Below are 22,596 nucleotides of genomic sequence, written 5' to 3' on the forward strand. Positions count from 1 at the left end.
TCCCTCCTTCTCTCTCTTCAATATGTGCCAAACAATATAACCTAATTGGGGGCAAGGCCAATGGCAACCAAAGGCATCCATGGCATTTATTAAAAAATAGTACAATCTAAAGAAGGTAACAGTAGTAAAGGGGACAGTGAGAAAATTACTCTCCCCAAGCAGAATTATTATAGGTGTTCATAGGAGGGCATCAATATTGTTAAAAGTAAATATAGGGAAAAAACAGTTATCCAAGTCTTGAATGATGACAGGGTGTCACAGTTATGAAATGGGTAAACTAAAAAGACAATGTAGTCAAGATCTTTAAGTCCAAACTTAAATCTATGTGTTTAAGTATAAATAATATGACATGATAGAATTTTTTTGAAGTTATAGTCTTTTAAAATGTATTTCATTAGTGAGTTCCAGAATCAGGTGGAGATTGTGGCTAACGAGGGTCTGGTTATCCAAGCCATAGCTCTGTAAAGATACTGGGTACTTTAAATAATGCTCTGAGTATGCCAAAATGGTAACATCACGGATACATTTTGCTAAGGAAAATGTTATAATTAATTGTATTGGCGACTTTTATAAAAACTACAACTTTTATTTATGACTATGGACATGTGCCTGCTCAACTCTCTGTATACCACTTGTGTGTAGTGTGTGCAGAGGCCAAAAGAGAGAATCAAGTCACTTGAAAGTGGAGTTAACAGGCCTGGCCTGTGGGTGCTTGGCACTGAACCCATATCCTCTATGAGCACTAACCACCAAGCAAGCTATCCGTCCAACCCTTCATTTAGTACAATACATGTATCCAAATTTAAATAATAAACAAGAATTTCACTAAGATTATATTGGTCATTGTTCCCTTGGGCTGCACCACTACAGTAGCTCATCCCTCAGCTTTAATTCTATTACTGTTACATATTTGCTCTTAATTCTTCTTCTTTGTGAGCAGTTTGTTTCAAGGAAGAGCTTCATTGCTAATGAAGTTGCTTGAACAGTTCTGTATTAAGGGGTAGGTAAGGTAAGAAATCAAAACCTAAAGATAAACCTGCAGTGGGATATTATAGAGCAGCTAAATTGTATGAAGTAAGCTACAGGTCATAGAGACAAACTAAGGCATAGTTTGGATGGATACAACATGTTACAAATGATCTAGATTACTTTTAAACAAACTACAGTGTGGAACTTCTAGGTTTATAGTACAATTTACCATTTAGGCAATATTTATGAAAGCTCACATATTCTTGACAGAAATGTGGGGAAAGCTAGTGAGGTAGGTGATGGGAGGAGCTTTCACCCAAGACTATCTAGATTTATGCATAATAAACTTATTGTGTTGCTGCTATATTAACACACTAAGCTGCAAATGCTTCACTCTCTAACAACTCATGATTCGCTGGCAATCCTCATGTGAAGACAGTGTCGGTGAGGGACAGAAACGGAAAGTAGCAGGGATTCTACTAAGTCAGATGAAACTTACAGAAATATGCAAGAAGGAGCCAGAACATCTTTTATCAGGGCATTCATTTCTGATCTGGGCTCATTAAGACTCATTCATCTGAGGATCCAGGGAATGAGGAGGTCTGGAGGGCTGGGAGTTGGGGTGGGGGCCCATCCTCATGGAGACAGGGGTGGGGGTGGGGAGAGGAGGTATGGGATGTGGAACAGTCAGAGGGTGGACCGGGATGGGGATAAACTCTGGAGTGAAAAAATAAAAAAAGCAAAGATTAAATAAAATGATTAAAAAAAATGATGAGAGCCTGTCTCCTAAGAGGCTCTGCCCCCTGCCAGAGCGTAACAAATACAGAGGCAACCACTGGATTGAGCATGGAGTCCCTGATGGAGGAGTTGTTGAAGGGACTGAAGGAGCAAAAGGAGTTTGCAGCATGGTGGTAATGATGGTGGTGGTGGTGATGGTGGTGGTGGTGGTGGTGGTGGTGGTGGTGGTGGTGGTGGTGGTGGTGGGGACAACAATGTTACTGGCCAGACAACCCCCCTCCTGCCCCTGAGCTTCCAGGAACTGAACAACCAAACAAAGAATACACATGGAGGGACTCATGGCACCAGCGGTGTATGTGGCAGAGGATGGCCTTGTTGGACATCAGTGGAAGGAGAGGCCCTAGTTCCTGTGGGAGTTTGATGCCCAGTATAGGGGAATGCTAATGCAGGAAGGTGGGAGTCCGTGGGTGCGTGGGTGGGTGGTTGCGGGGATGGGGGGAGCACCCTCATAGAGGCGGGGGTAGAGGTGGGATAGGGGGTTTCCAGAGAGTAGACCTGGAAAGGGGATAACATTTGAAATGTAAATAAAGAAAATATCCAATGTAAAAAAATGAAAAAAAAAAAAAAGACTCTTTTATCTGTTTATAGGTGATTAAGCCCACATGGTCTGAATATGCTTTGAGTCAAACATCTTCGCAGATTACATTGAGCAATTACAACTGAGAAAGACATTGAACATCTTGGGGGTCTCTCTAAAATCTCTATGCTATAGCGGTCTCACATACCCTGATCATCAGCACAGCCTTTCTGATGTCCCGAACACCGTCATACACCAGGCGCGAGGCATCGATGAACTCGTTCTCCTCGAATGGCTGAGGGACATTGGCGCTCAGGGCTTCGATGGCCACCTCAACTTGTTCAGCAAAGCGTGGCATCACTGGGTAAACACAGAAAATAACAAGCAGATCAGAGAGTTTTTCTCTTGCTTTCCATCATTCCCGTCCTTGGACAAATTCCATGGTGTCCTCTTGGTCTAACTTTGAATAGGTCTAATTCAGTGATCTTGTGTCACTTACCACAACAAAAGGAAGCAAGGTGATCACCTTCTTGCAAGGTGATAGTTTGCAAAACAGGAAAGTTATGTCTGCATCCAAGGTGGGGCAGGTTAGCAGATGGGTAAGGATTTCACAATTATGGTAACCTGAATTGAGTTTCATTTTTGCTGGTTCCCACTCATGAAAATTCGCTGAAATTATTTTAATCCTTCTAAGCCTGATTTTTTTTTGTCTGTATGATAGTAGGAGTTAATATTATAATACACACAAAATTAATAAGTCTTACACTGCTCTTAGAAAATATTGACAAACATTTAATTAATCATAATAAGTATATAGTAGACCTCTGGATGGGAATGCAGGAAATGAGAAATAGGATAGGGAAGAAGGGACACTACTGAAGGAGGAAGTAAGAAAACAAAAGGAAAAAAATGTCTCAGCAGAAAGACCTGCAGCAGAGAAGACCAATAGGCTCAAGGTAATTTGTTCTATTATATCAATATCACCATGGTATGAAAAGGGATGCACATATAAATTCCTAAATGGAACTTACCTCCTTCTCTTGCCTCCTCATAAGACAAGTAAACACACAAACACACAGACACACACTAGCACACACACATACACACACATACCACAGGCAGGCACACATGCATATACACATGCCCCTGAGGTCAGCAAAAAGCAAGCTCACTGGGATACCTGAAATACTTACAGAGATTCTGGTAGAGAATATGGAAAATAGTGTTGAGATTGTTACTCTTTAAAATCATAATTCAATTTTCTCAGCTGTTATAACAACCCATTCCTATGGCAGATGTAAGCCAAAAGCACAACTCACTTTATTTACAAGGGCAATAAAACAGAAACATCATCGGTCTGCATCCATTTCTGGGTTTTCATGCCTGGTTCATCTTTATGCTCATTTTCAGGCCATTGCCTACTTTGACATTCATTTTAATCTCTGGTGTGAGAGCTGCTCAGCCTCTCTAGGATAAGAATATCTGAGGTACGTAATTCCTAGAGAAGTGCACTTCTATAGAAAAAAGTCAAGTGATTTCTTTTCTTTTTTTTTTTTTTTTAGGGAGAGAAGAGATGGGGGCAAGGAGGCATACGCATTCTTGCTATAATAGCTATCAAAACTAATGTTGTGAGTTGGACAAGTTTCCTTTCCTAGGTGAATTATCATGACTAGTGCCCTATACCACCTGAGATTTCCATATAACCATTAAGCTGCATCGACATGGAAAGAATTCTGAGGCTATTTAGCTACATTGCTATAACTATGAATTGAAACAGAAGTGATTGGCATTCTAATTATGCTCATTAGATCAATAAGAAATGCATACATGTATCAGAGCATCACACTGTGTCCCATAAATTGTGTAATTATTCCATGTCAACTCAACATAAAATTCTAGAAACCCTTATTCCCAAAACCAATACATGAACCTGTGCTCTTCCAATTATCCCTTTGTGTTAAGGATGAACTTTTTTTTATAGAACTTAAAATATAGATAATTGAAATTGACCTCCTAGAGTATAAGAATATTTTTGTATGTATTTGGCATTTAGAATTGGGTGCTTTACTTAAATAAAATCATAACTTTCTTTCTTCAGCAGAAAGTTCCGAGTTAAACTAATTCCACTTTATTTGATGGTTAAAGTAGCATGTTCATGTAGTCAATGATTTTACAGATTTATATGCAGCTGCTAGTAGCACTTAGATGTATAAAGTTCCTCTCACTGTCAGGATAATAATATTACTTAGTAAGAAATGGTACCTGCTGTCTGACTTGATAAGACTTGGGTTTAATCCCCAAAACCTACATGGTGAGAGGAGAAAAGCAACTCTTGTAAGTTGGCCTCTAACCTCCACATATATGCTGTTGCATGTACTGATAAATTACATAGTCATATGTTTGACATCATTAATTGAAAAGATAGAAATTATATACCATTTCATCCATTTAGAATGGACGAAAAGTTTGAAGCATGATAGTCCTATTAAAATGTGGACAGCAATAAACTGTAGCTGGGACTGAAAATACATCATCTTGGCTACCACTACCATGAAGTATGGTAAAATGACTCATTTGACTCCCAGACAGGTGGATGGGTCATAATTTAGGGCATAGCCAAATATCAACTTCTATAGAAATGCAGAGTAGGCTGGCTGATCAGTCATACCCTGGAATCATATGAAATCTCTTTTGGGACTCTTATGTTTGTGACTGTGTCTTTTTATATGAAGTGATCTAAGAGTTGAGTAGCAGAACTTAGACAAAAACTAAAATGAAAAATAATTGCTCTCGTAGGATCTTGTTAATAGGCCACATCTTAGACTTACACTGATGGCTCCAACCAGATTTATTCTGCTATCAGGAGTAACTACCATACGATGCTTTTTCTAGGTCTGTGGGCACTGCATCTGTGTAATACAAATGGACCAAAACAGGTAAATAAAGAGACAGCTGATGTAATAACGTCCTAAAGTTAAAGCTTGTGTGGGAAAAGAAAAATGTAACAAGATAATCAAATGTGAGATAATAAAAGCATGCACAAAAGAATACATCACACTCTTTACACATGTGTGCATTTCTATGTGTCATGCATGCTCTGAAAAGCTATATTCTGTCTTCAATACAGTGATTCCCTTTAAGGAGGAAAAGATGGTATCTGGTATATTAATCTCTGTTCTGTTCTCTTTCTAGATCTTTCTCTAGTTCAGACACTTTTAAAGGAATTAAAGTTAGTCTGTAAGTCATGTATCTCTTTGTGAAATAAGCCTCTCTGAAAAAATAAAATTCTATTTTATGGGCACAGCGTAATACAAAGCAGTCTGATCATGTTATTAAAGTGAGGAAGTTGCTGAGGAATTGTGAATGAACCATTGTACAGCTCTCCATATTAATACATTTCAGCTAGATGGGTGAGCTAGGTAATGCCTGCTACTCAGGCTGTGCCTCCACAAGCACATCTCTGTTTTCATGAATACCTTTTCTGAGTCTAAGAAAGGCAAGAAAAAAAAAAGAGTCTTTTTTTCATCTGTGCAAAGTTATCCTTAAGATATAATGGAAGCAAAAAAAAAAAAAAATGAAGGGATGATAAGACCTGATCTGGCTAAGTTTAGACGCAAGGGAAATAAAACATTAAAAAAATAAATAAAATGTAAGGGGCTACTTTGAAAAAAATATTTATTGTGTATTTTGAGATTAAATCATTTTCCCCTTCCCTTTTCTCCCTTTAAACCTTCCATATACCCATCCTTCTCTTCTTTCAAATGCAGGGCCTCTGCCCTCTTCTTTATTAATTTTTGAATTTTACACCCACAGCTCCCACACACATACACACACATGGAGAGAGAGAGAGAGAGAGAGAGAGAGAGAGAGAGAGAGAGAGAGAGAGAGAGAGAGAGAGCACCACTCCCACACACATACACACACATGGAGAGAGAGAGAGAGAGAGAGAGAGAGAGAGAGAGAGAGAGAGAGAGAGAGAGAGGAGAGAGAGAGAGACTTGCCTATCCCAAAATACATAAATAAAACCTAGTTATTTCAGAAGCTATACTCAAAAAGTCTCACTAAATATTTAAGGCAACTCATGCTACCTAAACATGAAGTGAAAAATTCAACAACAGCAGACATACTAAAGTGGAGACGGGAAAGGGCACAAGTATTTAACCCCACACACAAAGACTGAATACCAAGAGTGGAAGAAATAGTTTTCCCCATGGAAGAGCTCCCAAACTGGCTATCTAAACCTGAACGGTCTGCCCTGGAAACACATACATGAAGTCACATTATAAAGGCACGCCTTCTAATGAGGAATACTCTTTGGAAGGCTGCTTTACTTGGAAGAAATGTCTCTTCTGAGACTTAGCTGGTAGATCACTGGGGTGAATGGCCAAGTTGCTGGCCCTAGCATCCTCAGAGAAGGGAGAAATAGGAACTTTTATGAAAATCAATTTTCCAAGATTCAAATGGTTTGGAAGAGAGCACAACTTCTTTCTCTGTGCTCTGTTACTAACTTTATTCACTCAGGGCTGGGCCAGTTGCTATTTCTCTTCAACATAGCTCTGTCTTTAACACTATTCCTTCCTCCTAACTTACGTTCCTCCTGCTTTATCTAAAGTCCTAAGTCAGGAAAGCAAGGGCTTAAAGGAACAATGATCCCTGATAGCTGGACCTGGGGTTCTCTGTCTATCTATGGATTCCTTGAACATCCTGATAATGTATAAAACATGTCCTCACCCGAGAAGTAATACTAAGATTAAAAAAAAAAAGTCAGAAGTGACACTGGCCTCACTTCTATCTAATTAGGACAAGGATTCACACTGCCTTTGTGATTCTCACTTCATATATCAACAGAGTTGCTGATGTAGGTTTATATAATTAGACGCTTTTTTCTTTGTGAATTGCACCCAAAAATGTAGACACCACTTTGCAATTATTTATCAGCAGGCTGAACTGTTCTTAAGAGCTTATGCCCTGAAAGGGTGATCAAAGTTAAAAGTAAAGTTACATTCTAGCTATACTTTTGTATGCACGTTGCATACTGGGCTGCAAAATAATGACCTTCTAAGAGGAATGAAATGGAAGTTCATATTGCATATAAAAATCAAGGTCATTCTATTCCAATGCTGGTTAAGATATAAACCATGGGTGAGGACTTTAGAAATGAATCTTCCCAGGAGGCTCCAGGAGCTGAAGTTTCAAAGCACAGAGTGATTCTGTTTACAGGAGTGACAAGCTGCACTACAGTATGAACAGTATGAATCGGGGTCCTGACAGCCATGAGGGAGAAGAACAAGGTTAACTGGATGCAAGGGAGAAGCCCAGCCAGACAGCCCATTGTTTCTGAAGAAGCAAATCTCTGCTCTAGTCTTAGACTTTACAGGGATCTCCAGCAATGCAGATACATCTAAGCATCTGATGTTTGACTGAATACTGTTTACTTGTTTTTCTAGTTTGATTACACCACATATCCCTACACATATCCTAAAGTTGCAATTAGACTTAGTTATATTTGTTGTCAAATAAAGTATGGTAAGATGAGGGGGGTGCCATTCTGATGATCTGTCCGTAAGAATTTATTCTCCTATTCCCTCAAACAGAAATACATATCCTTCCTCCCCCCTGGTTAGGTAAATGTCTCCTCAATCTCCAGTTTTACTGCTGTTTGAAACCTTCTGCCATCCCTAGATATCTGACAACATGCACCCAGCATCATACTAGTTGTTACACAGAGACAGATTTTTCTATACGTCCATTAGTTTGCCTGAATCCTTTCTCCATGTTTTTCATTCTAAGCCTATCTCATACCTTTGCAGCATGGAGAACCCACTCAGTCTGGAATGGAAAATGAGAACCATAAATAAGTGATGGAGTGAAGAATTCATTTGTCCTTAAGTATTTATAAGACAAAACAACTAGTTTTCCCCATATTTCCTATACACTTATGATGCTCTTAATTTCATATTGATTCAGAATCTCAACAAAGATTTTTTCAGGGCCTTGAGAAAACTTGGTAGTAGTAGTCCTAGTTTGGTGTGGGGCCCTTTCAGGATGCTGAGCCTAGGATTAAGCTTTCTTGGGAGAAGGTTCATCATGACAACGGGAAAGATTTCCACTTCTGTCCTTGACTAATTCATAAGATCAAACAGGCAAATCTGTATAAAGAAGGATAACCTAGGAAAGTGTTGATGTCAGCCCATTTCTTTAGACAAATTCATTATAAAATGTAGAGAAAGTAGGCAGAGACTCTCTTCTAGAAACAGATCCAACTTGTTAGATGTGAATCTATAACAAGAAAATAACATTTGTATCAACCTATGAAACTATATCAGGGCAAGGATATAATTGTAATTCCTTCCACTGCATAGAAGAATGTATTGTGTAGTACAATATAATTCCTGGCAACAGATCCTAACCATGTTCATAGTTGGAAATAACAAAAGGATTAGGCATTATCAGAGTAAAGGAAAGACTGTAAAGTTTTAATTTGTAGAGATGCCTTGGGGCCAGTGAGTATTTCCTTCAACACAGAACAGTTTGAAAGTGTTTATGGATAGAAAACATCCACTCTCCAAAACAGTTTCTATTAGGTATTGTCAAGGGGAAATTCAAATCGTCCACAATTCCATGCTAGGAAGGCTAAAAACACCAAAGGTCTAACTTTGTCCCAAGAGAACATGCAACTGTTGCTTCCAGGGCTCAATGCATTCTTGATGGTTCTGCATATCTCTGAAGCATAAGGTGAGAAGTTGACTTGAATCTGAAGTTCAAAGTTATTACCTGTGTAGAAGTATGAACCCAAACCACATCTGTGGCCTGTTGATAAATACCCTTAACCTCAGGAAAAAGTTAGAGGAGACTTATACCAGCTGGTTACTCATGACATTAGCTCAGCTCTTCCTAACCCTGTACATTGGAAAACTTTCAGAGGAAGCCCCAACCTCAGCCAACAGAGATAGTTTTCAAAATCCTGAGTTCAGAATTATTTTAAGAACATTGACACTGACACCTACTACTGATTACAATTAGGCAAAATGATTAGATCTATAAACCTTCCTCCTGAATAGTGTTTTATTTATGGATTGGTTTGGGTTTTGTTTGTTTGTTTGTTTATGGGTCCATGCAGTTACAGACCCATGAGCTCCACTGAGTTGAGTATAGATGGCCCCTTCCTGCCAGTGGAGATGAACTCTTGGAGTGCTAAATTTCTTGAAGACTACAAGTTCTTCCAGGTTCTGGACCTTTGACATCTAGGTCTGATTCTGCATACTTCAATCGGTTGTACATTTCATGATGGTTGGCTATGTAGGCTTTCCTGTGTGTTGATATAATTAGTTACTAATCTATACACCAAGGAAATTGTAATTTTTTCCTAAAAATGGTAATATAGTTTTTCTCATTTGACATACACATTGTGACTTTTTAATTGCTTACAAGTTTTATTTCTGCATTTTGTCTATTCTCTTCTTCTAAAAACCTCTTTTCTAATCACATTAAGCCAGTCTTAGCCTTTGCTTACTCCATCTAGCTCTGCTATTTTTTTCTTCCCTTCTAACCACAAATCACCAGACTCTGTCTTTAGTTGATGAATCTTTTGTGTTTTGTAATCATGTCCCAAAGAAATCAGATCTTTATATGTTGCCATATAGTTCATGTTTCTTGGATTTTTTACATACATGCTAGCATATCTCAATCATGTTATTCATCGTTGTGTCTTGCACCCACATTCACTTACCATGTGTGTGTATGGTCACACAGGATCTAAGAAGCCCCCTCCCAACATCCTCTCTCAATGTTTCTGTCAAACTTAAACATGGGCCGGAACCACTAACACTTCTCTAACCAACAGAATATAACAAAGGAGATAGTGCAGAACTTCCGAAATAAAATTAAAGACCTGAATGTTCATCTTACTTCCCTTTCTTGTTAGTTAGGAGGATTATTCTGAACAAAGTCAGAGGTTGTCTGGTGATTGTTCTACCTGCATAGATTTTTGCCAACTGATACAAGGTAAAGTTATCTGGGAAGAGGAACCTCGATTGAAAAAAATGTCCCCATCAGGTTAACTATAGGCAAGTGTATAGGGCATTTTCTTGATTGCTAATTGACAGGCGAGAGAACAACCCATTAACAGTGGTCTCACTCTGGGAAGATGGCCTTGTGTAGTGAAAGAAAGCAGACCATGTAAGCCTTTGAGTAAGTCAGAAGATACTCTTTCTCCATGGCTTCTGCATCAGTTCCTGCCACCAGGTTCCTGCCCAGACTTTCTTCAGTGATAAACTGTGATGTGGAAATGTAACATAAAATAAATTCTTTTCACCACCAATTGCTTTGGTCATGGAGAAGGCTATAATGGTGAAGTACGTAGAAATGTCTGTGCTTAATAGATGCAATGGTGCGAAGCCTCAAGTAAAGCACAAATCCAGGGCTCTGCAAGCCATGAGCCCCTCTTACTGATCACTTCATGAACTGAGCAATGGCAACACCTTGACTTCAGGCTCCTCAGAGATTCAGGAGAGCTGGCCCCAACAAAGCTACTGAAATTCCACAACTCATAGATACTATGACAGATACTATGACACTGTAATCATAGTACAAAGCTACTAAGTTTAGGTTGATATATTACACAGTAATAGCTAGCCAATGTAGCATATGCTTTGCCTAAAGGGAAACTATTAGTAAATAGCAGCTATCAGGACATGTTACTTTGTTGTTGTTGTTTTTGTTTTTGTTGTTGTTGTTGTTGTTAATTGCAGCAGCTACAATTAATCTGGATTCAGGGGGTATTTGTCTATTCCAAACAAGTTTTTCCTCATTTGTTCTGATATTTGTTTCTGAAGTAACATGGACTTCAGTTGGTACCAAACTGAAATAATAGAGACTGGAGAGACAATTAATAAAATAGGGAGGATGTTAAGAAAACTTCATCTGCCTAGCACCTCTGTCAGATAGCTCACAACCATCTGTAACACCAGAACAAGGGTATCTGAGCACTTTTCTTGTCTCTGTGGACACATGTACGAATTTGGAACACACGTACACCCACAACTCACATATAAAAATGAAATAAAATTTCTGTTAATTGGGATAATGCCTTTTAAAATTTGTATCGAGTTTAGAAGTAAATTCAAAAGAAGACAAGACTGAAGCAGAAGGGTCACTTGACTGTATGAGTTCAAGGTTGTAAAAGAGCATCAAAACTATGACTATAAATCAGACATGGAGGCACTTAGCAAAAGTAAGATGTAGGAGAAGTGATATCCATGGACTTGACATAGAAACAACTCACACTGTATGGTTCTCCTAGTTGTCTTCACACTACAATCCTGCATCTGTTTACCCAACCACATCCCATTTTATCTTGCTAGCTGAAGGTTTATACGCTCAGCACCTGCTGCATAGGACTTGAAGATCAATCTGCAAGGATTTAGCACCACCACCAAGCAGCCTTGGGAGAGGATGATGGCATGGACCAGAAGGAGCACACCACTGAGTGAGCAATCTGAACATTGGAGCTGGCATAGTTTATCTTAAAAATTGAGCTGTCTCAACTATTGCTCCTCTCTTTCTTCTCTTGGACCAGTGTCACCCGGTGGATGCTCATTTTTAATAAGGAGTCTCCTATAAATCTACCTCCAGACACTGTAAAACCATTCCCTCCTCGCTCTCTGTCTTATCTTGATCGCCAAGGACAACACTAAATATCGTGTTTGGTTATGGCCTCATCAGATCCATGAGAGAAAGTATGTTCCATTGTTTACTTTTGGAAAAAAAATGATGGCTTACAAAACACAAAAAAGGATTCACATAGTTCCTTCAGCACAAACAAAGTATCGTGTGTGCAGGAAAAGCTGCTCATTTGATCTGAGATTCATGCAAAATTATTTCTACCTATCTCTAACTTATATCACTTTAGTTACATGCTATATTTTAATTCATAGAATTTAACTATTGATTACTTATAAGTTATTTTTAAAAAAAATATGTGGTAGAGGAAATGTGGAAACAAAACTAAAGTACCTTGTCTAAATTCAGTACTTCACTACTAGGTGTGGCACAAATTTTTAATCTCAGCACCCTGGAGGCAAAAGCAGGTGCACATCTCAGTTCAAAGCCAACCTAGTCACGATAACACAGAAGAGAGTCCCAGGCTAGCCAAGAATACACAGTGAGACCTTGTCTCCAAATGATAAATATATAAACAAACAGACTTCCTTTGCTAACACTAATGGTACCCTAGCTGTGACTGTGGCCCTTCTCTCTCTGCCTGTCTCTCAGTCTCTGTCTCTGTCTCTCTCCTCCCTCTCTCCCTCCCTCCCTCCCTCCCCCCATCTCTCTCCTCCTCCTCCTCCTCCTCCTCCTCCTCCTCCTCTTCCTCCTCCTCCTCCTCCTTCTTCCTCCCCTCTCCCCCCCCCCAAGACACCTAGTATCAGCATGCAGGAACATGAACAAAAGTGGCCCAACTGAGTCTATTCCTTATTCCCTCACAAATATTCATCACCTATTTGTACCTTTCCAGATAACCACAATCACCAGCCTAGCCAGTCCTCTGCCACCCCATCCTCTTTGGGCTTTCTTTCATCAGTGCCAGTCATCTGTTCTCTCAGTGGGAGTTCCTAACGGCTGCCATTTTCATACATTCATGTTTAGAAAATTATAATGTACATTTCAAACATCAAAACCAAATCTGAGTTCCAGAAGGCCATACATAACCCATGAGCTGAATTGTTTGATAAAAGATGAAAAAGGACTGCCTAGAAGAAGAAAACCACACACACAAAAAAAGTAATTCTAAATTCCATTCACGATGACTACCCTGAGAGAATCAGGGCGCGTCCATCTGCTCTTGTCTAGACACAAATTCCTTTCCCCAAGGAAAGAAACTGCTTGCTTGGAAGGTTTTCGTATAGTTTAAAATAAGCATTTCAAAAATAATCACAAATGGTTTATAACTCCAGGAGGAAGGATGGCACATTTAATTCTGAACCTTGAGGAATGAATAAAGAGTTGAATGCAAAGCCTTATTTAGCTTACAGTGTTCTTCAAAACCTAGCTTGATAAACACAGTTTAATTTGGCATCTGTGAGGTTTAAATACTTAGATTGCATTAAGATGCAGTGAAACACTTGCTGAGAATTTCTTACGCATGATTTTAAAGATTCTGATTTTGATCATTAAATATGTAATTTTAAAAGAAAAAATAAAACATCTCCAAAAGCAAGCATCATTTTACTATGGTTTTAGATTATATCAATAAACAATTTTGAGTTTCAACTCCCATCCAACCTGTGGGAGATGAGCAGATGGTTTTAGATCTCAAGGGGTTAAAATTTGATTAAAACTAATACATGTACACAGGTAGATAGATGTGCAGAGGATAGAGGGAGGACAGGAAAAACATGTATATACATTTATTATAAAATAAACAAATGTGTAAATTAGGAATTTGAAATGTCAGGCATTATAAAGGAGCCAAATTAATGACTGATGCTCAAGGGACAAACAGAATTGGAACTGGCTGATGTGATAGAGGGTTTGAACTTCACAGAAAAGGAGGGCATCCGTAGCATAAAATGGCAAGTGCAATAGAAAAGCAAACCAGGAGGGGATGTCATTTGACCGTAACAAACAGCATTTCCCTGGTTCTTATGCACATGAGCTATCTCAAGCCCCCAGGTACATCTACAGTGTTCCAGCTTTCCAGCTTTCCTAGTCAAAACTCTTTCACAAGTTTGCCAGCAGTGGTCAACTCTCTGCCTCCCAATGAACAACCCTCAGCTTCGCTTTCTTCCTCTTTCTGTCAAGTTCCTGTTCCTGCCATGGCATCTTACCTCTTGAGAGAATATGGGTGATGTGTCCTATCACTGCTTTAGTTTAGGGAATAAATACGTGCTGGCTCCCAACCTAGTGTGTGACAACATTCGCAGTCCCCTCTCCTCCTTCACAGGCACCACCACAAACCTTGGTCATGGGTACCTTTGAAATGACAAAGCAGCATGCCCTCACCCAGGGCTCTGAGTAGATATGCTCTTATGCATATCTAGAAATGGACACCTTGCCTTTTGTGTTCATTGTTCTATGAGGGCTAGTAAAGTACTCGCAGACAACAATTAATTCATAGTCCAGGAAAGTACAACTGTGTGTGTGTGTGTGTGTGTTTGTGTGTGTGTGTGTGTGTGTGTGTGTGTGTGTGTCTGTCTTCCTGGTTGACATGACCACATCTCCATGTGCATACCCAGCACCTTGTCATGAGGCTACATTGTACTTTTTATTTCCTTAAGTTGTATTTTCTGAGGTGGCTCTTCCACCCCTCTGCTGAGTGAGCAGGATGTATATGAATCATAGCAGAACTTCAAGTGAATGACTAAGCAAATAGGAGAAAATATTTGGAGGAACTGTGCAGTTAAGTATTTCTAGGCAAAACTTATCTTTAACCTGGTTCAAAGAGTAACTTGACAGTATTCCCAGACAGTGAAATAACCTGGATAGAGCCATCAGACTCCATTTTCCCAAGAGATATACATTAACAAATACTTCACAGGGAAAACTAAATGCCAAGCTATAGACTTCTTTGAGGAAGAGTCTTAATAATCTTAGCTACAGGGAATTTGTTTAAATTGAAGGTCAAACATTTCCCCCCAGCAAAAGAAGAGTGGACATCAGTAAACAGACTTCTCTGTAAGCTCTTGGGTTCACACAGATTCTCACCTACAGTATAGCTTTCCTCTTTAGAGATAGAAGTCACCTGCCTTCATTCTATCCTGAAAGGGAGAGTGTGATTCTGGTAGCAGTTGGTATAATAAGTAAATTTTTTTTTTCTCTGCATTAGGAATCCCACATTCAGGGGCAGGAACCATGGCACAGCAGGTAAAGACATTTATTGTTCTTGCTCTGAATCTAGATTCAGTTCATTGCACCTTCAAGATGACTCTCAACTATCTATAACTCTGTTTCCAGGGAATCAGGTATGTCTTCTGGCCTCTGTGAACTCCTGTACACACATAGCACATGTACATATGTTCCTAAACACACACATTTGTATATACAAATGAATCCAATATTTACTTTCAAGATAAAGTAATAAATTTTGTATAAACAACCAATGGAGCAGTGAGATGAGTGAGCATCCACCCCAGGATGCTCACAGTGGAAAAAGAACCAACTTCTGCAAGTGGTCCTCTGACCTAACTCACTGTGCTGTGGTGTGTACATTCTTGTGCATGTGTTTGCACAAAGTATGTTTGAAAGGCAAAAAACAGCTATCAGTCAAATCTCTGCAGCATGTACAACTTGAAGGTATCTATCATTTGGGGAAGGTATTATCTAGTGATTGAAATTTCTCCTTCCTTCCATGTTTCTTCTCACCATCACAAATACTAAAAGTACCTGCAAGTAACACATTTACTCCACATCACCATCGTTTTGACCTTTCAGGAGAGAATAAAGTGCTTTACATTAGTAGTAAGGGTTATGTTAAAATACATTTATAATATATTAGGATGTCTAGGCTGAGCAATGTCGGTCATAATAGCTTCTGTTGAAATCCATTACTTTCAGAACCCAATTTGAAGGTCACCAATAGAAAATTGACTTATAATTTAATGGTCTTCTCTACCATTTCTGCCTTTCCAACAGGATACCCCACCAACTTATCCTGACATTGACTTCCTTTTGTACTCTTTCTGCTAAAATCCAGCTACAAAGATAAGGCAGGTCATCTAAATATGATCAATCATAAAACAAAATCCCAACAAATGTGTCTGAAAAACCAGTAAGACTGCTTCCCATGGATATAAAGAAAGTAAAAGGAAACAAAACCTAGACCTACAAATTTGGAGCTGGTAGACATAATCTCCTCTACACAAAAGAAGTTCAAAAGCCATATATATACATTATATATATAGAAGACAGAGATATAGAGATATAGATAATAGATAGATAGATAGACAGACAGACAGACAGATAGATAGAGATACTAATATGATCAGCCCATCACAAAGAATGAAAAAGCATATGAAAAGTGGACTTTCTGAACTGAATGTGGTCTAAGTGTATCCTGTATCCTGAAGAACACATCCTTAATGTAAAGGCACTGATAAAGTTATTTGTGGTTTCTAGCTGAGACTAGAGTTAGATATCAAAGGATATGTTTAATAAAGGATATGCTCAATAAACAGATGTTGAGGGGGAGGAAATACAGAACATTACAGGGACAATAGTGGGAGACATGTGGATGCATTTTGCTGGGAGAAAAATGAGACTCTCATCCCGAAGGGGAAGAAGCTTTGAACAGAAGATTTAGCAGGGACCGATCATGGTGACTACACAAGTTCAGAAGGCATGGACAGCAACGTACTTATTCCAAGCTTTATAACATTGACCATGCCCAAATGGTAAAATATTAGGCAACACAGAGAACTCTATCCCAGGAGCCTTCACTAAGTTGGTTACTGTTGATGTCAGTAAGCAGCAGGGGCTTGAGTTTTATAAGTCCCATCCTGAATCCACTCTACTGCCTTACCTGATCTAAATGAATGGATGCTTCAATAGAATTTCTAGTTTAAGTGATATTTGCTGGTCCTTTTATATTTTCTATTGAAAGCATATAGAATCATGCCACAAATCTTCATCTCTGTAAGTTTAAGCATGTATTAATGATACATAATGTTGGATATCAGAGCATTTACACACATTCACAACATGCGTTTTGATCATATTCACTCCCAGTACCTTCTCTTACCCCTCCTCCTCATCCTCTTCCTCTTTCTATTGCCCACATCAACGATTTAAATGTAGATTATAAAGCATGGAATCATATTATGTCATTACTCTATCATGCATATTATCCAAAATAATAGAAGTTTTATCTCTCATCAATGTCATCAATAAAACAGAATGATCATTTATTGCCTGTGGGGATTCAAGAGACAGAAATAGATCAGCAATGCAGCACTTACCACTGTGCATAAGGCCCTGGCTTGGCTCCTTAAAATGAGAAGAAAAAGAAAAACAAAAGCAAAACCAACAAAATAACCTTTTTTTTTCACAATTAGTCAATCTCTCTTTCTCTCCCTGTCTCCCTGTCTCCTCTGTCGCTGTCTCTCTCTCCCTCGCTTTCCTACCTCCTCTCAGAGCAAGAAACATCCAATGACTGCTAAAGCTCTCTCTACTCTCTCAATCCTGTTACATACATGGTCCTTACATGTTCCCAAACACTTGCATGAGGTCTCAGTTTTACAAAAGCGACAATTTTACATAATCTGATTAGTGTGGAAGAAGCTACTCGGCTTATAACTAAATATGCTAGCACTGGGCACACTTGTAGCCCTTATGCCTCCCACATCAGCCTGCCTTTGGAAATGGGAAGTCAGAAGATGAGTCTGGTCAACCATGCACGCACTACCAAGCTGTTGGCAATTTGTTATAATTCAGGCTTTATTGACTGGGGCCAGGAAATATGCCATTTAAGTATTTAATGGGCCTGCTGCAGATCTCTGTTATTGTGCTTTCATCAACCCACATTACTTTCATCAGAAATAGGTAAATTTTCGATGTAATGAACCCCTACAACTTTACCATACTAGAATCCACAAAATTATTTTCTTAAATTTAACTCAGTGTTCATAATCACACGGAAATTACCGTTAAGCCAAAAAACATTGGCACTGCTAAGGAAGGGAAATGATTTGTGGAAAATAAGCTGCAGATGAGTCTGTCGCTCATAGGGTACCTCTCCATTTCCTAGGCACTTAGTGAAAGCAGTCAGGTTCATGGTGGGAATCTCCCTACAGCCGAGTGCCCTGCATACATCACTATGCATAAATGGTCCACACTTGTGAACATTTCTTCTAGTCATATCCAGTTTGGTCAAGGCCTTCTGAAAACTCTTTCCTTGAATAAAACCTCTTTTTCACATACCCCATGCTGCAATACATCTCATAGCCTGTGTCTACAGTGAGATGTTTCTTTATACCCCACTTATATGTTTATCTGTTAGGGGATATTTGTGGCTACCTTGGCTCATAATAAATATTTTTTTTACCCAATCTAGCTTCACCCTAGGATACTTGGCAATGTGTACAGACCTTTTGTCTATAAGAATTCTGGGTGGCAGTTTTCTCTAAAAGTATTCTTCTAGTAAATAAACCATGCTTCATGGGAAGACTACATTTGGGAAGCATGTTGTGTTTTTATGAAAAGATAAGGAGCAGGGATATGTTTAGTGGATGTGTTGTGAGGTATGGGGTAAGGGTGCCACCGTGGGCCCAGGCGGAGACATCCCTTCCCCCTGAGGAACCAGTCACACATAGTATAAAATAAAGTTTATTCATGTCATGGGGAGATGGGGAGGGGAGTTAAGAGGGTAGGAGAGACAAAGAAAGGCAGAGAGAGAGAGAGAGAGAGAGAGAGAGAGAGAGAGAGAGAGAGAGAGAGAGAGAAAGGAGGAGGAGGAGGAGGAGGAAAAAGAGGAAGAGGAAGAGGAGGAAGATGAAGAGGAATAGAGGCTGGCCATGAGCAGAGAAGAGTAGAGAGAGAGGGAGGAGGGGAACGAGGAGAGAGAAGAAAGGGGTAAAAGGACAGAGAGGGAGCAAGAAAGCAAGAGAGCAATAGAGAGAGGAGAGGGCCCTCAGCTCCTTTTATAGTAAGTCAGGAACACCTGGATGTTGCCAGGTAACTGTGGGGCAGAGCCTAGACAAAATGCTAACATGGCAGAAATTGGTCTTGATAGGGTTTTTGTTTAGTTGGTGGTGGATTTTGTTTTGGTTTTGATGCAAAGTTGGGTAGATAAGTGGTTGTAGGTCTGGGAAGACTTAGGTGGCATAACATATTTACCTCTCAGAAAACTTTTTGTTATTTATTTATTTATTTATTTATTTATAAGAAAGACCAACTTCCACCAGGACCTTCCTGAACTCCCCCACCCACAGATCCTTTCTGTTTACTATCCAGTGTCTTCACCCAGCAAGATCATCCACATCCTTCTCTAGGATCTAGCTTGGAAAAATCTCTCTCTCTCTCTCTCTCCCTCTCTCTCTCTCTCTCACACACACACACACACACACACACACACACACACACACATATCCCTTAGATTTCACAAGAATAACAACAATATGAAAGATCTAGCCAATCACTTGTCTCCAAAACCCTTTAGCCCTGTAGAAATGTTTACCAATGAGAAGTAGAGATGCATTCTAAGACACAGATTTAGAAGAACTCCATCAAAGACTTCAAGGAGTTTTAAAAGAAAAGAGACCAAAAATCAGCTGTATGAAATTTAAGAGAAAGAGATTAAGAAGGATAAACACCTGTGTGATGCCCAAGAAGGATGATGAAAACAGTGAAGACAGTCTAGGACTTGAGAACAGAAAACAACCAGGAAAGAGAAGCATTAAAGAAGACTTAAGCTGAAATGAAATAGAATTGCAAAACCTACCCCAGGTCCTTGTCACCTTGATTGTCCTCCACCATAATGGACTGTATGCTCAAACTGTGAGCCAAATACACTTTCTCATTAAGTTGCTTTTATTTTTTTGTACTTATATAATTGCAACAGGAAAGATAACAAAGCCAGTGGGATCTTTAGCTATATCCTTCAAATGTTTAGTCCGTGCATGGAAAGGCTGGGATACGAATTTTAAATAGTTTCCAAATAAGTAAGTAAGCACTGTATCTCAAAACAGCAAACTACAAAAGGATGGCTCTGTTTTATTGACTAGTTTTTAAGAAACAAAACAAAGTTATTTACATTTCTAGAAAATGGATGAATAGTGTTAATTTTTCCACCACCATTAATTGTCCTTGCCTTTAAGTAAATTGTGTCCTACTGAATACCAGTCCTGTGTTTTGTTTTGTTTTATTTTTTCGAGACAAAAGTTTTTTCATGTATCCCTGGATGTCCTGGAAGTAGCTATCTAGACCAGGCTAGTCTCACAATCAGAGATCCACCTGCTTCTGCCTCTCAAGTACTAGGATTAAAGGCCTGTGCCACCATGCCAAGATACCACTTATGTTACTAAAGTAGCCAAAGAAATAATAAGGAAAGTGCCGTGTCTTTGGAATAACAACTGTGTTGTTTTTCTTCAAGCTCAAAGTCACATATAAATTGGCAAAGTGTCCCGTATCTTTCATTTGACACAACTGTTTTCACCAGTCATGAACTACAGAGTCCTGTCTCCATGCCCTTCTTTGATATTCTATGTAGAGTTAGCATCAAGAGTGCTTTTGTCTTATGTGAGATGTGTCACTAGAAACTTCAGTCTTATATGAGCATTGAGCTGAGGAGCCAGCAGAGGGGAACCAAACCACTATGAGATGGTTTCTTTCTTTTATATAAGGGTTTAGAAAATCTTTAAATTACAAGCTAAAATGTTTTATTCTAATTTCTTTTAGTGTGTGTGTGTGTGTGTGTGTGTGTGTGTGTGTCAGAGATGAGGGGAATGATCATAAGCCCCTACAGAGATATTCTTTCAGCAAAGACTAACTAACCCACTGCCTCATTCGTGCTGTATATGTTCTTAATTTTGCTGTATATGTTCTTAATTTTCTATCATTCCTCACAAGCTTTCTAGGACTCAGGTGCACAAGGCACTTTCTTTGAGCCCCAGTGGACAGAACATGAGTCAAATGAGGGCATTCAAGACTGTGGAGGCAGTCAAAAGCTAACCCCTTTCAGCAGTGCTGCCAGGTTTCTCTGCGCATCTCCCATTTATTTTTCTAGAACTTCTAGACTCTTCACCGGTTATCACAGCATCTTCTTCTGGGTTCATCTCTCAAGAAATTGATGAAACTATGCTTTAGAGAATCACACTTAAACAAACCCCCAGTCAGATTCAAACTTTTGTATAGCTTTGAGACAACATTCCTGTCTCTTAGGGTCACACATCTACTCTCTCATCAATAATTTGGAAAAATCAAAATTTCCTTGCCTAGTTCCTAAAACCCTTGTGAGAATCAAACAATATTACTCTTGAAAAATTACAAAATAATGCACATACGTGGAAAGCAATACAATTGTTTTTCTCCTGGTATCCAAATCCAAACTCAAGAAACAAGTATATGTGCATTTTCTACACCTCCCATGATACATACAAATTAGAGGAATCAAGAATGGTAGAAGATAATGAAACTGCTGTGTTCAGATATAGAAATAAATTATAGCACTGATATTTGGAGTAGATGTAACTTTGATATTTACCTGTTTCTGAAAGCAATTTTGTGGCTTCCAGCACTTTCTCTGTATAGACCCCAGCTTCATAGTTCTCCATCTCTGCATTGATGATGTGAATGACCCGGGCTGCCCGGCCCCGTATGGCCCCAGCTGTGCGATCCAGTGTGTCCACATCTCCCTCTTGCAGGGCAATCACACATTTGTTCACATCCTCCAAGATATGGTTTTCTGTGAAGAGGGCACATACATGTTTATATAACCTGTGCTACTAACAACCTAGTGATAAGTCTAAAACCATTTCAACAACTCCCATGAGTCCTCACCTTAGAAATCAAATTGTTTAACCAGTAACATGAACCAGTGTTTAAGTGGCACCACTTACAATTATAATAGTAGTTGTGAAACCTTAGCATCAGCCAGAGGGCTTATCACGCAGGTCTTTGAATAAAACTTTGGGAGTGCCTGATTCAGTGACCGTGCTGGCTACTTTTTGTCAATTTAACACATGTGGGTAGAGGGCTTCTCAGGGGATGAGGAATAGCCTCTATTAGATTGGCCTGTGTGCAATATTGTGTTCAGTATTTCCAGAATTGAGGGATGATGGTTGGGGCCCAGCCCACCTTGAGCAGTGCAACCCCTGGTTTATATAATTGGTCCTGGGTTCTATCATTAAGGAGACATGATAAGCAAGCAAGTATGAAGCTTGTAGTTGCTTCAAGGACAGTGCTTGTGTTCTTGCCCCCAGGTTCCTACTTTGAGCATCTGCCCTGACTTCCCCCATAAGAATGGATTTGAATTGGGATTTGCAAGACAAAGAAATCCTCACCTCCTTAAGATGGTTTTATTCAGTGTTGCATCATAACAATAGAAAACCCGACTAAGATCAGTTGGCTACCACCCAATGGACTCCATCTTTTATGTATGTAAAAGAGGGAGGGTTTTGTTTGTTTTCATTTGATTTGTTTTTTGTTTTTGTTTTTGTTTTTGCTTTTCATTTGTTTGTTTTTTTTTTTTCATTTTTGTTTTAGGTACTCTTTGTCTATTGCTTTTCTGTCTTTTCTGTTTCATGGGTGTTGTGAGGGAGGGAGGAAAAACATGAAGTTCAGTGGGAGGATAGTGAGAAACCTAGGGAGGAGTAGGGGAACAT

General features: G+C 39.2%; 1 protein-coding gene across 5 annotated transcripts in view; it reads right to left on the minus strand.

The window, feature by feature from the left end:
• Ctnna2 (catenin (cadherin associated protein), alpha 2) overlaps window positions 1-22,596 on the minus strand; it is a 1,098,179-nt gene that overhangs the window by 70,594 nt on the left and 1,004,989 nt on the right. For all 5 annotated transcript variants that reach the window (XM_011241195.3, NM_001355193.1, NM_009819.2 and 2 more), the window contains 2 exons: window positions 21,477-21,677; window positions 2,493-2,644 (listed from right to left, as the gene is read on the minus strand). In XM_011241195.3, coding sequence (XP_011239497.1) covers window positions 2,493-2,644; window positions 21,477-21,677 — 353 coding nt within the window. The remainder of the gene's footprint in view (window positions 1-2,492; window positions 2,645-21,476; window positions 21,678-22,596) is intronic.

This window comes from Mus musculus, chromosome 6, assembly GCF_000001635.26.
Source record: "Mus musculus strain C57BL/6J chromosome 6, GRCm38.p6 C57BL/6J".
In the NCBI taxonomy this organism is placed as follows: Eukaryota; Metazoa; Chordata; class Mammalia; order Rodentia; family Muridae; genus Mus; species Mus musculus.